This window comes from Tinamus guttatus, unplaced genomic scaffold (genome assembly GCF_059628265.1).
Source record: "Tinamus guttatus ecotype Peru unplaced genomic scaffold, ASM5962826v1 Tinamus_guttatus_pri_ptg000028l, whole genome shotgun sequence".
Lineage (NCBI taxonomy): Eukaryota > Metazoa > Chordata > Aves > Tinamiformes > Tinamidae > Tinamus > Tinamus guttatus.
The window spans coordinates 1,144,962-1,161,641 of record NW_028288562.1 but is presented as its reverse complement, the minus strand read 5'-3'; the positions used below and the strand labels follow the sequence as shown (position 1 = coordinate 1,161,641).

Genomic DNA, 16,680 nt, shown 5'->3' with positions numbered 1-16,680 from the left:
TTTCTGAAGAACCCTAGCGGACTGCAAATGGAAATTTTAAACTGAAAGGGAGACTTAACATTTCTAGGCATTTAGAGCAGTTTTGCTGAATTTTCTGCAGATAGTTTAGCCTTGTTGGAAGAAAGGAAATGAAGCATTCTAGGAAAAAAAAATAAAACAAAAAATAAGAAAGGGAAAAGGAGAATATATCACAATGAATACCTTGGGCTAAGAGGAAAAACAACTCAATATTCCATGGAGATAGAGATCTCAGTCTTAATAAATCTGCTGCTGCTGAAACAGCAGGGAGAAAACTTCCACAGCAAACATGAAGTAGCACCACATGGTAGGAAAAAAAAATGAATCAGAAACACTCTACAAAGGACCACAGTAAGTGAAACCCAATCATGAGTGGAGCCCACAGCATGGCACCTCTTTCAACTGTGGTCTGCCAACCAGCTGAACAGAAAATGAACCAGTTTCCTTCTCATAAATCTGTTGGAGGGACTCCTGGTACCTCTAATGAAGTGTCCTTCATTGCCTAAAGCCAAAAACAAGTGGCAAGTGACCCTCTTCTAATCCCCAGCCCAAGTCACATGGCTCATTACACTCTGATATTACATTGATAAAAGACATTTAAGTGACTCATTTGGCAGAACAGGAAGAAAATACATCTCGAAAGCTTTCCTTAGTATATATATCTACCAGTGTGTTAGAGAGGAGCCAAAAGGAGGGGAAAAAAATGATGAGTATTAAAGCATCAAGAAGGTGCTGGAGGTTAGGACCAAAAAAGGCACCAAGAAAAACAGCTGCTGAAGTATTCGTCACCAAAGCAAACCCTGAGCATGACTGACTGTGACTGTCCCAAACATAAGGCACTCATTACCATTAGAAATAGGAGCGTGGAAAACGGAAAAGCTCAGGGTAAGGAGCCCTCTGATTAAATATCAGCACTTGGGAAGAGAGGGGAGAGGAAGAGAAAGAACAAGGATCTGAACAGCAGAGACCACGAGCAACCAGGAAAGCTGTTTTTGCACATGCAGCTCCACAGGCTGAGGCTTTACAGAAAAACTACAGGCCACTGGTTTGCATCTGCATGCACCCATACATCTGTGTGTGCATACATACTGATCAGCACCTGTGTTCTGAGCTGAAGATGAACAAGAAAGCATTTGCTCTGATGAAAATCTTTTCCATTTATCCCAAATGCCCCTTAGTGCTCTGCGCTTTAAGGGAGAGGTGCAAATTAAAGGCATTTTAACAACTGCTATGGGAATAAGATGCACAAACAATAAATTATTCTTAAAATTAGAAGCAGGCAATGCATCAATAATTTAGTTCATTAGTTGAATTACAGAGGGAAATCTGAGAGCAGAGGCAATATAACACCAATAAAAACATTTTCCTCTCTACTTAGTTTTTTAACACACTGGAAAGACAACAGTAAAAGCTGGGTGCACTTTTCTAACTCTCCTATGTACTCGCTCCATACTCAGAGCTCCAATTTCTACCATTTCTCAGTCTAAAACTCATCTGCAAGCAGGGTTCGTCCACGCTGGCCAAACCCCATACACGGACCCTCTCGAGAAACACACCAGGCTTGTATTTCCAAGCAGAGACCTCGGCCTTCCTAACAACACCGGAATAGCGACGGAGAACAGCGACTGGGGAAGAACCCGTCTCCTCCAGAAGAGCAGGAGCGGGTGGGACAGGCCCCCCAGCACTGCCTGGAGCTAACAGTGACACTTGGAAGAACCAGGGAGCTGCGTGGCACCTCCGAGGCCCTTCAGAGCTTGTGTACAGAGATCAGTGCATCAAATATACAGCATTTCTAAAACTTGTCGTGATTCCTCTTTCTGCTGTGTTGGAAAAGATACGATTGTTTTCCCTTTCAGCAAAGACACGGGAGAAAAATTAACAACCATCTTTCACCCCGTTCTTGAATTGTTTTTGTTCCTCCTAATTTCCCGCCCGAGCGCGTAGTCAGTTTGCAAGGTGACGCTCTCAGGAGCCCCAAACAAAACGGACCGGCTGCAAACACCCACCCCCGTCACCCCACAGAGGGGCGGCAGGGCCGCGAGCGCAGCGGGCAAAGCCATCGCCGCCCGCCGCCCACGGGGCCGTCCTGCCGGCCCCACACGTCTGCCTGTCCCGGCCTCCAGGCTGAACAGCGTCAGGAGCGACACAGAACGACTCATTGCTCCGTGGAAGGCCAACGAACGCTCCTAAATAACTCGGCAAAGCTACCTACAAAGACAGCTTATGCTTTAATGTTTCTAAGCACAAAGCAATACGCCTGCATCCATCCTTTTACAAGAAGATGCCCAGTACTTTTTAAGGAATTCTGGACAATTATCAAACGTTTGTTTCTGCTACTCCTCTGATTTAAAAAGCAACAAGGACACATGGAAAAAGGACAATGCATACACCAGTTAGTTTTTTTCCCGTTCACCCCTTCATAAATACTTCCCTAGCACAGGCCTATAAGGCAGAACCTAACTTTGACCAAAGCGGATCCCTCTGCAAGCAGCAAAGTAGCAAGTGGCAAAACTCAAGACATTGCTAAGTTACAGGTGCTCCTGCAGCACACATTCACAGGCATTCTGAACAGAGCTATTACTGAAGAAATTGCTTTACCACCTGGCAGCCAAGCAGGGAATTCACTGAGGGTTCCCCACTCTCCGGGATAGGCAGAATTCCGCCGCGGCACAGAGCGCGGAGCTCACGTTCTTGCCATGCTCTCCACAACGCCCTCCACAAGCACAGCTGGGACAGCTGCCTAAGGCAGCAGGGATGACTCCTCAGTGCTCCTATGAGCCCAGAGAGCAGGATGAGTTCGGGGTGACTCGAGGAGTGCATCACTGGCAGAGCGAAGCCCAACGATATGTTGGTGGCAGCTAATGCCCTTTGCTCATCGCCCACCAGCCTGCAGAGCTGCTCAGGGGAGGAAATCCTACCAGAGCAGCCAAGGCCAAGTCCTGCAGACCCACAGAAAGCATGCGAAAAGGGTCTGCATTTCACTAGCACTTGGCAAGAGGAGCAGTATTGGTAGCTTCTCCACCTAGACTGCCAAATCTGTCAGCAAGTCTGGATCCCTCTCATATATTTGAACTGCCCTTTAGGGCAGTGCCTCCCCTCTACATGTTTTAAAGAGGGATCACTAGTTAATATAAGCCCCTGAACTAGTCCAAAATTGAGTAGTCTTAATGAATTAGTCACAAGGATATAATTGAAGCAAGAACAGAAAAAGTCATTAGCTTTTCTCACTGCTCATGAAAAACAAAGATTTTTTTTCTTCATCTAGAAGGGTATACTTTTAAAAACACATATATTTATGAAAACGGATATAGTACCATGATGTTTGTATAAAGTTGAATTACACACAAGTAAATAAACATTTCTTTGTGAGTATTTCCACACATCATAGATCAAAACAGCAAACTGATTCACAACTTAAAGCAGAAATAAAAAGTACTCCAATCACAAGTTTATGAATATTAATTCATGAGTATTAATCTTCCACTTGCTACAATTTTCTAGCAAAGAGCACTCACACCTAAATAGCATCTTTTTTGCTCTTAGTTTAAGGCTAATGGAAGGGAAGGGACCAGTTGCAATTCTCACCAAGAGAGGGCAGTGAAATATCTCAGTTTAATAGAGGAGCCCACACAAGAGCCACATACCTCGGTACCGAACACCAGAGCAAATAATCTCTACGGACATTTAATTTTAAATTCTCCGGAGCATTCAGCTGAGGCTGTATTATTTTTAACACACACTCCTTCATTATTTATATATCTGCACCTATTGTGTTTATGGGTCCACAACCGGAAAAAAAAATAGAAAGAGATGATGGATAAAACTATGAATCCCCGTGAAATAAGATTTCTTTGCTATATAATAGAGGTTTCCAAGGCAGAATATTGCGAAGCACCTGCCTTCTACAGGCAGGTTTATAGCACTGTACTGGTTCTCAGTTTTACCTGACTCCTGCAGAACGTGGAGCCTTGGCCTCCTGGCTCCATTCAGCCCTTTCTCCTCTGTCAGAGCCCAAACTGGCAGGTTAAGGCCTGCCTTCGATCCCAGTTTTTAATGATCCTGTTGAATGGAAGCAGCTGAGCCATGCTCTTCAGGATGGCTTTCTTTTTAAAGAGGAAGAAGGCATCAGTATAACCAATATTTTGCCTGAGGTTTTCTCCTAAAGACATTTGATCAGACGTTCCCATTTTTCTCCTTTCCAGACCCAAATAAAGATTAGTGCTTTTCAAAGCTAAGTTAATATTCAACAACTAATTGTACAACCTACCAATAGAAAACACATAAGCCACAGGGAAATATTTTGCCTTGTACAGAAAGATTTTGGAGGCATTTGGGTTTTTGTCTTCAATAGGATTGAAAATAAAACAACCTGACCTACTTGGCACATTTTTATATTTGTATATCCTGTGCCACATTTCAGAAGATATGGCTAAAGTGAAAAGAAGATTGAGAGAGAGAGATCAAGAAAAAAAAATACCCTGCATTTTATCAATGGTCTTTGAAGGTTTCGAGCCTTGAAGTTCTTTGCTTTTGCTTTCTTTTGTTTAGTTGTTTTCTTCTAAGGAGTGTAAATACATCAGACACTTTTATGCATGGGCATTTCCTTTCTTCATAAGGCGAGTAGATCTTCATATGACAAGATGTACCACTCTTGCGAGAGAGATTAGCAAGATACGAAACAAAATGATGAAAAAAAATCTATCTTTGAGAGTATATCATAGAATCATTATGAGCAGAAAAGGCCTTGAAGATCGTTGTAACAGCTTATTTTCTTTATTGATGCTTTAATTTTCTCTTGCAGAAATTATTTGCTACAAATGATACTACAAAACCGTTGGAAAATGGCTCAATATAGCTTAGAAGGAATGTACAGCTGAATCAGAGATGACTGTTTATAAAAGGGCTTGGAGGGACTGATCCCTAATACAACCAGGGAAAATATGACGGTGCAAACTGAACTGCATCACGATGCATGCGAAAGAGATAAGGATGAGATGCCTGGACATTAAACGGAGAGCCGAATACTTGCTATTAATATAAATTTCTTATAATAAGCCTGCTCTTGCACTAAATATAAAAGCAGCATGAAGACCCTTGCTATCCAATCAGCTAATGTGAAATTCGCTTCCCTTTGGACTGAACAGAAAAGCTCCAATCTGCTGGGATGCTAAAACCATTTGTATTCAGTGCGTCAGTCCCTGCTAAATGCAATCTGTTGGAGGCCTACAGTCACAAAGTGACATGAAGATTGTATTCTCATGGGGGAAGATACCCGTCACTTAGTTGGTCTTTTCATGTTTGCTTTCCTGCAGACATAAAAAGTGGCAGAGCCAAAAGCAAGCAGGGTGTAAGGTCTCCAACAGCAAAGTTAGTAGCAAGGGATGACAATAAGTTCCACACAGCATTTAGAGTGTAACAAGCCCTGGGGCCAAACAGAAAAATCAATTTGGCTATCCAGAATCAGGCATATCAAGAGACTTCTTATATTTACAATAGATCAGACTAGCTGTGCATTGTGCCCATCTTTGAAACATATATCAAAAGGCAATTTGTAACCAGAGAGGTTTCCAAATTTGGAGGGAAAAAATGCTTTTCTTAGTTGACGCTAACCAAAAAGGCTGTGATTGAAAATCTTTCCGCAAGAGCAAGACCAGGGGACTATGGGAGTGCTCCAAACTGAACTTTTGAGTGAAATCTTTGCCCGCATCATTTTAGAACAAAGTCCACCTCACCTGTTCCTTCCTCTACAACCGACTGCCACAGAGGTAAAGCGGGTATGAAAGTCAGAGATCTCCATCTACGCGGCACTGAGGCATCTGTGTAACTGAAGCCCCTTCCGCAGTATTTTCTGCCCCGTTTTGGCACCGTGCGAGTGAACCCCCGCACATTTCATGCCATGTCCTACACGCTTGCGGGCAAAGCCAGGAAATTGCTCAGGAACTACTCCTCGCTAATGCAGTATTATGGAGAAGCTCATATCCCAGCTGCAAAGCAAAGCCGGCAAGGCGAAGGAAGCCCACAGAGCCCACAGCTCCCAAAGGAAAACTCGTGCTCGGAGGGCAAACTCCGCGAGGCAGCAGGAACACAGGCCGGGCGGCTGCTCCGGGGAGCACGGGGGCTGCTACAGGGCCAAAACGAAGATGTCTCCTAGTGAAGAGGGGAATGAAACAAGGAAAAAGAGTTTATACAACTGCTTAAGTGCTCTGGCAATGAATCTTCCCTGTTAGAACTTACCAAGTATTTTAGCAAAAATGTATCAACTGCGACAGCTCCACTTTGTCGTAAGTTTGGTTCAGTGGTGAATGTATGCTATGTAGCTAGATCCTAAATAAAATATTTTCTTACTTAGCATGTATTGGTCTCAAGTATATAACACACAGTTTAAAACACCCTGACTAATGAAACCTCCAACTTGCATATTCCATGGGGAAATCACAGATTTTATTAGCGGCTAATAGAGTAACAAAGCACTTGAAACCCTACTTGATGAAAGGCGCCGGGACAAAGAATTTAAAATATAACCCCATTATTTTAAAAAGCAATTAAGTTTTAATGCAAAATCAATAGAGGTGTAGGCAAGCTGCAAGTTGCATGAGTGTCTTCATATAAAACACTAATGCTCATTAGTTATGTACTCCCTTAAAAAAGCATACATCAAATCAGACTTTTATATAGTATAAACAGCTTAATAAAAAAGAGCATTTTTTCAAAAAAAAAAATCTATCAATTATCCAGATCAGTATATTTTGTGAATGTAGCTGTTCATACAGTTACCTATGTCATTTAAGCATCTCATAGCTGCATGCTTCAAAATCCGGCCAACATATTTCATTACATTTAACTGTCACATTCTTTACATATATGACTGAAAGTAATGTTAATTTGAACTCAAATTTCAAAAGAATTGCTACTTATATTTCTGCAATGTATCCTAGCCTGTTTACAGAAGAATATTCTCTCTGCTGCTGCACAGATAGAAATGGGCATAAGAAGTTTCACAGGTTTTGAGAAACTCACAGAAGTGGGATTTGAAGAAAAAATAAGACTATTTCCTAACACACACCCCCTGCAGCATCCAGACACACATTGCTGAGTCCCTGAAACCGTAATATTCTCTCCCACATCGACTTCTCGCCTGAAGGGTTTCAAACTCTCATTAATGCTTACAATTTCCTGAAAAACTTTATTTTCCAGAAAGAGAGGTTATATCATGTTAAGTTCATTCAGCTTGCTGAAATGAAAAAGTGAAATATTTGAGACTTAATACATCCTGCTCTTTTCCTATTACTTCTGCTGTGCAATTTTAGGCAGGGATAGACGATGACAAAAGTATTTATTACTTATTTTTTTCCTGTAACTTACCCTTTGATTAAGGCATTATATCATAACTTGAGAACAAGCAAAAATCTGAGCACTGTAATTTTAGGGCTGAATCATAAAACTCTTTCAACTCTATGAAAGAACTATAAATATTATGAAATCACTGAAAGGTTCATCATCCTCATCAGCAGCCCTTATCAGTTACAAAGAAATAAATTTTTATGTCTGGAAATCACTTTTAAGACTGTTTTAATTGCAGGATACAGCTATAAGCACCTTTCTGGAAAGGCACCTTAGCATTGCCATACACAACACTGAGATAAGATGAAATATCACTTCTAAGTTCTCTTTGCACAAAAGCAAAAGGAACCAAAAACTTCTTTTAAAAATGATGCTTTATGCATAGTAGACTAGGCTGTATTTCAAAGTATGTGAGCTGAGCAATCAGCTGGAAGCTGCAACACAGAAACAGTAACATCTTATGGACGTTGGGATCATCAGTATACCCTCTTTGCCTTTTCAAAGGCTGCTCTTGTTTCTTACTTGTCTCAAATAAAAGAAAAACTGTTTTAATACACATTGAGCTAGGCAGCGCTAGCAACAAAGGAAAACAAGCCGGTATTTCCACAAACTGATCCAATCTGGCTATTTTATATCTAGTCAGGAGACTGCGAGGGCTGTGGGTGGAAGATCCGTGTTCAGGGGAGATCCCCAAGGAGGGTCCCAGGTTTTTGTTCAGCTCAATCAGCTGTTTCAAATTAAGAACCGACCAGCTCCTTTAGGTGCCATAAACATGGGGCTCGGCCTTTTCCCTGCTTTGGGGGAAAGCAGCACCAATTCCTTGATGGCCACAGAGGTGAAGGCCATTGAGCTTACCAAGTCCGCTGACTCCACTGCAGGAAATAACTACTCACCGCCATCAACAAAACTTCGTCCAGCATCATGCTCCACTCAAATACAGCCTTTCCACGCATAAATTCCTTGACTTATCTGGGCTGTGCACAAATATTCAGTATCTAACAATATACGCCTTCGTATTTTTCTATAAATAGCCTAGCTGGGAAAGAAGAATCTTACTGTGAAAGACATCAGCTGCCCACTTGTAGATTTGTGCTCTAAAACTAGCAAAGTTTTGATCAGCACGAGGCGCCCAGGCCTTTCAGATTCACCACTGAGGCTCACCCAGCATTCATGGGCCTCCTGCATAACACAAGCCTCAAGGAGAAGCTGCTCACATCACCTGCACGTTAGCAAAAGCTGATTATCCTGCCTGGGCAGGACACATCAGGCCATCTAATCACATCAGTCTTGGCCCACTATTTTTGAAGGAAAATGCAGTTTATCAAGTCACGTTAAATCTGTGCAGACCCAGTTCCACATACCTGAGATCCTGAGATCTCTTATAACCTGTATGCACCTCAGCCTTCCCAAGGCAAATTAAGTATACATCGAGCTCTTAATTCTGCAAACTGACCAACAACCTTTGCTATCCTCCAAAAGCTAAAGCTAAATGACCCATTTCCCACCATCGTCTCTTCATCCCTCTGGGTAAGGAAGCAGCTCAATATTTTATTATCCTGCTCTCCTGTCTACACGGTTTTCCAATTACTATTCATTTGGACTAGAATACCCAGTTCACACCCAAAGGTTTAACTCACTGCAAGTCTTCCTCTTCATGCTATATGTCAGCCAAAACACCTCCTCTTTGGAATAATGGAGAGCAAAATGCACTTATTACTTCTTACGGATGGAAAATGTATGCTTGTCTCAGCTTTAGTTATTCAGGAATTGAAGTCCTTTTCATCAGATAGCTTTGATCAAAAACAAACCAATTCTAAAGAGCAATCAGGAGAAATCAAGAGCAATAAAGAGAAATTTTTGAAAACTTGCATTTTGAAATATACTCATGAGGAATGAGCCCCCTGCCTTAAAACTTTCAGGGTTAAGCCGAATGCTTTATTCTAGTAATTTCGAGGCTGAAGAAAAGCACCCTTGAAGCAGCACCCCCTGAGCTCTCCCTCAAAGGTGAAGGGAAGGCCCTGATGGGATTTCCAAAATCGCATAAGCGACATGACTGCCCGAGACACCAATGAAGCATTAAGTTCATTCCTACATCATCCGCACATTTCCTTCTGACATTATTGAAAATGTCACTTCCCAGGCACTTCAAAGTTCCCAAGCACTTCAGATCTCTGAAGTGAGTTACAAAGCTAATGTACTCAGCTGCAGTATCTGAGGATATTGGGCTCCAGAAATTGCCAGGCAGTTCTGCAGATTCGCGGTCACTGTCAGCCCCTCTCAGCTCCTTGTGCTGCAGAGAAAACCACATAACCCAAGCAAAGACATTTCAAAAGCGGCCCGAGCAACCCAATGAAAACTTGGAGGCTTCCTAATGGCAAACGTGGAGTTTGGAGCAACCCCCGTGGCAGAACCCCTAGGACTGCGCAGCCTGAGGACAGCCTTAATGCATGTGAAGAAAAGGATCCCAAAAATGAATAGAAAGTGCCCATAATGGACAGGAATCAAGTTTCTCATGCTAATGTGACTGATATCCCGGTCCACGTTATCTTTCCCACTGTAGTTATTTTAAAAACTGATCTACTTATACCAATGTTGTTCAAAGGAAAAAAAAGTGACTATAAATAAATAAATAAATGTATCCTTCTATGCTGTCATGTCCAGGAAGCACAAAATATCCATCGGGGAACCTCTGAGGTTAGGCTTTTACCTGACAGCTACAAGGGAGTATAGAGGTAGCCACACAGTTCCTAGATCTCACATTTTTCTATTTGATTTTTCTTTCTAAATTTCCACTGTTACAAGATACTAAAGGAAAATACAAACCCAAGTTTGAAATGGGTAAGTATTTTTACCTGTTCTTTGCTATGAAGACAACTGTGTTTTCTCTGAGGGCTAAAATATATCCTGTCATCTGAATACCTGAATAAAAAAAATAGAGAACTATATAATTTAAGGCATATATATATATATATATATATATATATATAAAAGGCATATATATATATATATATATATATATAAACCTCTTTAATGAAACCAGTCAAATAGGCAGATCCCAATAGACTGAAATCAGTTTTCGGCAAGAAAATTTATATCAGCTCTGACAAGAATGGAAGTTCTAGGCAAAGGAGACAGACTGATCCCTGCCAAAATTGCCAAGAGAAACATCATACAGCACTAAGGCCCCACGAGGACTCTCCAGTTGACACCAGTGCTCCTCCCCAGGGTCCCATTGCACTCTCCTTTCCTGATTCTCTACACTTTTCCTTTCCCACCCTTCCCAATGCAGGAGTAAAACACTGTTCATTTCAGAGCTTAGCAATAAGATGGACAAAAATCACCACTTCTCTTTTACAACAGGTTTTACTACACGCTAGTGCCTGTGAGCGCTGGAGCTCACGTGTTTTATCAGACTCCCACTCAGGAGAAATCCGTGGGGCAGGACGCTGTTACTGTACTAACTTGGTCTGGGTTCTTTGGCACTACCCTGGCATTTGAGAGTTTGTGCTCCATTTTTGTCCATAAACCTGATCCTGGCTCTTGGGTAGTGGCTCCTGTCCCTCAGTGAGCAATTCCTTGGGAACAGGTTGCTCGTTAGACCTCTGGTAGCAGTTGTTCTGCTCTACAGAAAGAAGTCAGCACTAGAAGAAGCCCTGGAACCTCCCCATCTACCTGTGGCTCCATCCCCCAGGCTGCAGAATCAGCCACCGGCTCTTCTACATGGCATTTGGTATCAAACGCTCCAAAGAAACAGCCCGGGGACAGGGCAGAGACTGAGATATGGATCTTTTTCCCATCTGACTGAGGAAGACCTAGACTTGGCAAATTCTCCATCTGGGAGGCCAGTGAGTCTGCATCTCTCTCCTTTTCCAGGCTTGTATTTTAAAGCAGCATGCTCTACTCAAGAGCAAAAGAGCAAATTTTCTGAACTTTTGCATTTCAGGAATACAGCTCTCCCTTGTTTTACTCTTGAAAAGTCCAGTAGGTACAACTACGGTGAAAGCATTTCCCACTTTCTGTTAGACTCAAGTCTGCATTTAGATTTTGCAGCTAAATACAAGGGCGTTTTCCCTTAAGTTACTCTTTGCTAACACTGGCATCATTGCACTAACATGCAAATTCCCAACAATCCCTAGCTCAAATGAAATTTCACTGAAATTTCTCCACAGATTTGCAGAAGCCAGGATGATGCACGGCATCGGTCATGGTACCCCCACAGACTGCCAAGGGCTGGATGCAGGGAGAATATGAGGCTCTCCAGTAAGTTTACAGCAGGTTTAAGCACTGTGCTGAACTGGAAGAGCAGGCCTCAGTCAACCAAACCCTGAATCACAGTGTTACCTTTAGTACTAAGTAGTTCATCTCATTTCTAGCAAGCTGCTTGCGTACTTAAAAGTAGCTTTAAGGAGAATAACAATTAATGGAGAGCTAAGTTTATCTTTTCTATCAACACCAGAGGCAAAGCTTTCAGACATAGCAACATTTCTTTTCAACTCCCTAAAATATACACCATCAATAACGTTGCTGTAAATTGCAAGTGTATCTTTCAGTCACATCATAAATTGCATGTTAGCCTTTACAAATAGCTGAAACACCTTACAGCAGTTAAGTGCTGGGTTTTCTTAATTCCCTACCTTTGATGCCGATCACAAAGGGAAGGAGTGAACCTATCACTTACCTCAAGCAGCTCACCATGAGGCTACCCAAGACGAAAATGCTTTGCCTGCTCTTGGTTATTAAATAATGTTAAATAATGTTAGTTAATTGGGGTCATCGGAGCTGTCTAACTTCTCTTTTCACCCAAGAAAGCAGAAGGGAATAAGAAATTAAAGACGGAACGATTTAGCTTGGTAAGAAGAGACAGCAACTTTCCCAGGAGGGAATCCAGACAAATAGGTGTAACATATGTCACTTCTTGATGGATACAACTGAAAGATCTGAAGGCAAACCAACGCTGCTACTGTAATCAACAGTTATTTCCCAGATAAAGGGGAAAGAGTAGCAATTATTTTACCAGAAAGAAAACAAAAAAGTGCAGTATAACTTCCTCATCTCTGAACCAACGGAACAACGATAAACTGTCCCAAGCAGCCCTTGATCTACAGCACCAAGTCTGCAGGTGTTGACCCTGCCACGAGCACCGGCAGAAGGACAGACCCAGAACAGCTTCTTGCCAGGCACCGTGGTCAAGGCCTCTGTCTCTCACATTCACATGAAATGCTTAGAGCTTGGGATATTGCATTACAGGTTTTAATGTTATATATGCTCATAAATTTTACATTTTAATACATGTTTACACTACCTAATATCAAGTATATATTCTTTCCTTCCTAAGGGCATCAAAAGAAAAGCAGCTGTAACTCCAAAGCTTAGAGGACAAACTGCTTCTCAATTACAGCAGACTCTGAAGAAGCAGGAAAATGGCCCTATTCCAGCGGTGCTGTTGTGTCTACCACCATGATATCAAACAGAATCCTCCAAGCAATCAGCCCCGCTTTGTTGGCCTGTTTGTTAGAAGGGTATTCAGGGGAACCGCAGCTTTTATTTCAACAGTATAGATAAAAGCACCTCACCCAAATTTAAATGTCAGAGAACACATACTCAAATGTCAAATACCAGCAGACAAATGCCAACAGAGAAATGTCAGAAACGCTCCTTGGCCTCCCCCTGAATATATCTATATCTGCACAAACCCAGGCCACAACAGGATCTGCAAAGCCAGTTTTCTGCAGGGCCCTCAGGGCAGCAGCAGCAGCACCAACAAACGCAGCATGTGGCAGGGACCCGGCTGCCTTCTCCAAGTACCACGGACTTGGCTTGAGCCGCTTGTTGCCTGCAAGGTGCTGGAGTGCACTGCTGCCGGGATCCAGAACTTCTGGGGGGGAAAAAAAAAAAAAAATCACACAAAAAATATGCATTTTGAGCAATTCTGCTGCTCCGTTTGCTAATTCTGCACTTGGTCAAGGCCCAATGCCCCCACTGGACTTGCATGTGAATACTCTTGTAGTAAGAGGTGCCCATCAAAGTGCAAGGGAGACCTGTACGTAGTTCCTGGTAGCTACAGGCTTGATTATATTTATACCTACAACATTCCTTCATTTTCTTCTGATCAGTTCCTTTTTAAAATCCTGTAAGCCTGGGAGAACAGATGAACTTTTCAGAAGTAGCTGAATGACTCAGGAACCCAAACAGCAGTGATTTTAAACAGGACGTGGACTCTTGAGAAATTGAGTGCTTTTAGAATTTTTACTTGCTTTAATTAAAATCAATTGATTATTCCTTATGGAAAAATAAATAAATCTTTCCACGCTTGACTTGGTGTGAACATTTCGTCCCAATGACTTCAATGGGTCTTTTGTCATGATTTCATCCTTCATTATCTCCTACAAGAGTACTCTGGAAACACCTTAATTAAAGGTGATATATTTGTTTAGAAATTTCAGTCTGCTAATTGCAGCTGCTTCCACTAGAGTTGAGGAATAAAAAGTTAGGTAGTTCCTGACACTTAGGACCACTAAATGCATGAAAATTTGAAGTGCACTTTAATTAGAGCGTTGCTAACAAAAATATATCTGACTTCTGCAATTATTGTGATTTGCTTCCAACCTTAGTGGTTCATAAACTGAAGCAAAACTTAATCAAAGTTAAAATGTGAACTTTATTCAAAAGAGTAAACCCAACATTTTCACCCCCCCCAAATATTCTTTCCTCTTTCTCTAAATGTTTTAGAATCTCTGGATTGTACTTTAATTGTGTATTTGACTTTCTGCATAAATAACTTGTATTTTTCTTTTTAAAAATCCATTTATTACTTTGCTTATAAAAATAAAATACTTAATTGGAATTACTTTGACTTCCTAGGGTTTCCTCTGAATCACTGAATGCCATTTAGAAAAAAAAAAGGAATAGATTAAATCTGTTCTGCTCTGGAGAGTTCTTTCTTTTTAATCATATTCAGTGCCTCACACAAAAGTCCACAGATAGACAGCTAGTTTGGAGTCTTCAAAAGGGCTCCAAAATTTTCTTATATTTTGTATAAGCTATTTTAAATGATCATTTCACCAAACAAGTTTTAAAAAGCAATCAAATAAACAAAAATATATTTTCAGTACATTACTTTTTTAAAAACTTGCTTTTATTCTGAGTAAGGTCTTGGGGCAGTGGATTTCACACACTAATTGAATTCTGTGTTAAACTATTTCCTTTGCCCAGTTTCAAGTTATTTCCACTCAAAGTCACCAAACTTCTCTTTGTCCTTGTACTATGAGAAAGAGACAGGAACGCTGGAGAAGCCAGTAATATTTTACTGTTTTGTGCACCTTCTTCATGCCCACACCCGCACTCATTAGTGGTCATATACATATAAACTATATCACAGCTGAAATCTTCACTATTAAGTAAACCATAGGAAAAGAGAGAGAAAAGCTCTATAATCTTTCTATGTTCCTGTTAATTTCCTAGACCTTTCTGGTGGTCTCCTCTTTCTCTTCCATGGTTTTGTACTAGGGGGAGATCGGAATTCAATGCTGCGCTTCAAGCATTCACTCAGACAGGCCTGCGGTCAAAAAGCTGCCCAAACCTACCAGTTAAAATAAATGGAGATGTAGAGGTTGGTTTTAGAAAAGAGTAGTTAGTTGCTCTAAAAAATAAATAGCTCCTAAAATCATAGCACAGAAAAATAAATCAAATCCAAATATGTTGAAAGGAACTCAATTTAGAGGCGAGGGAATAAAGGCTCAGCCAGCACAGTGCTCGCCTAAAGGCTTTGCAATGCACACGTCCAAGTAGCAACAAGATCCAGGCCCGCTCGGCTTCTGAGGCAGCTGGCAACATCTCTGCTCGGGGTCATACAGCTATAGGCACTTGTGTACATTCAGTGATTCAAAACAGGGGATAAAACAGAGCTCGAAGCAGCGTGAATGGAGTAACAGCTCTCCTGATGGAAAGCAGGGGATAAAAAAAGAAATCAAGAGTTTAGATGCACTTTTACCTTCTTATTTAATCTCTCTCTTTTTGGGGAGCACTTACCTGTTACTGCAGAAGGTGTGGAACCAAACAACGTCCTGCATCACACAGTGACACTGACACATGCACCCAGTTCGCACAGAGAAAAATAACCTTCTCTATCATTCATTTTGAGACAATCACTTCACATTCCTCATTGAGGAGGATTATCCTCAGTATTAGCTTACGGGAAATCTATCTTGGAATTGACGGATGAGAATTGCTCTTGAAAAAGTCTAGGGGTTTTCTGTTTTTCTAAAAGGTACTTGGTGATTTCTGCGGCTTTTATCATCTCAGAAAGTAAGTTACCAACACTGAGTTAAGGATATACTTTGCAAATAGAGACCTGCTCCCACTGTTCTTCATATAGAACTTACCTTTATAGAGCATGTAGCAAAACCCAAATGCAAAGTACAAGATACTAACCTTGGAGATTAGTGCAATTTATGCAAGTTTCCCAAATAATCTAAATCCAAGTTTCCAGACTGTCTGGCAACTGAGGATCTAACATCAGACCTGTTATGTAGAAGTTCATTTCTACTAAAGCATCCCTTACGTACTGCCCAAAAGCGCAAGATCACAGAGATTATGTACACTTAATTCTGCATTTTTCCTTTTCTGTTTCTGCACCTATACATTCTGCATGCAGTAGTTATTGGAGTTGCTCATTGTTACCATACACATCAAGCAGAAATCTGGTCCTCTAAACATGTTTTTTCATGTACAATTTGTTATCTTGCAAATACAGTTGCAGCTGCTACAAAAGAAGTCTACATCAGATTCTTAACCAGTCTACCAACAGTCTAAATACTGCGTATGATGAATAACGTTTTGATCAACACCAGCTACTGCAAGACCTCTTTGCAATAAAAAATACAATTTTAAAGAATGAAAAGTAATAAAAACAGTCTCTTTTTTAAACATATGCAGCCTCACCTTGCGGATGCCTCTGCCAAGATCTTCTCCATAATTGGTCCCCAGAATTTCGAAGTGGACATTGGGATTCCCCCCGTTTTCTGCAAATTCGAGTTCTCCAGTCAAACCATTCACTCCACCCTAGTGGGGAAAAAAGAGAGACCAGATTGAACATACAGAAGTAGTCAATAAGTTCTTCTTTTTTTTTTTTTTTTTTTTTTAAAAAAAAAAGTATTTACATAGGCAGAATATGTACATAACTACCAGAAGTAGAGTTTTTCAGAGACTGCATTTGCCTAAAAATTCAATTGTCTCTGTATTGCTTAAATATTCCACCAATTAATCAAATTCAACACTGCTAAACAGATATCAAACAAGCAACAACCAGGTTCCACGTTTTTT

The 16,680-nt window shown here is 41.1% G+C and overlaps 1 protein-coding gene across 1 annotated transcript in view; it reads right to left on the bottom strand.

Moving 5' to 3' along the window:
* The window catches only part of GRID2 (glutamate ionotropic receptor delta type subunit 2), a 561,587-nt gene that overhangs the window by 143,988 nt on the left and 400,919 nt on the right, over positions 1–16,680 (bottom strand). Inside the window, exon 8 of the mRNA XM_088529596.1 lies at positions 16,300–16,419. Coding sequence (XP_088385722.1) covers positions 16,300–16,419 — 120 coding nt within the window. The remainder of the gene's footprint in view (positions 1–16,299; positions 16,420–16,680) is intronic.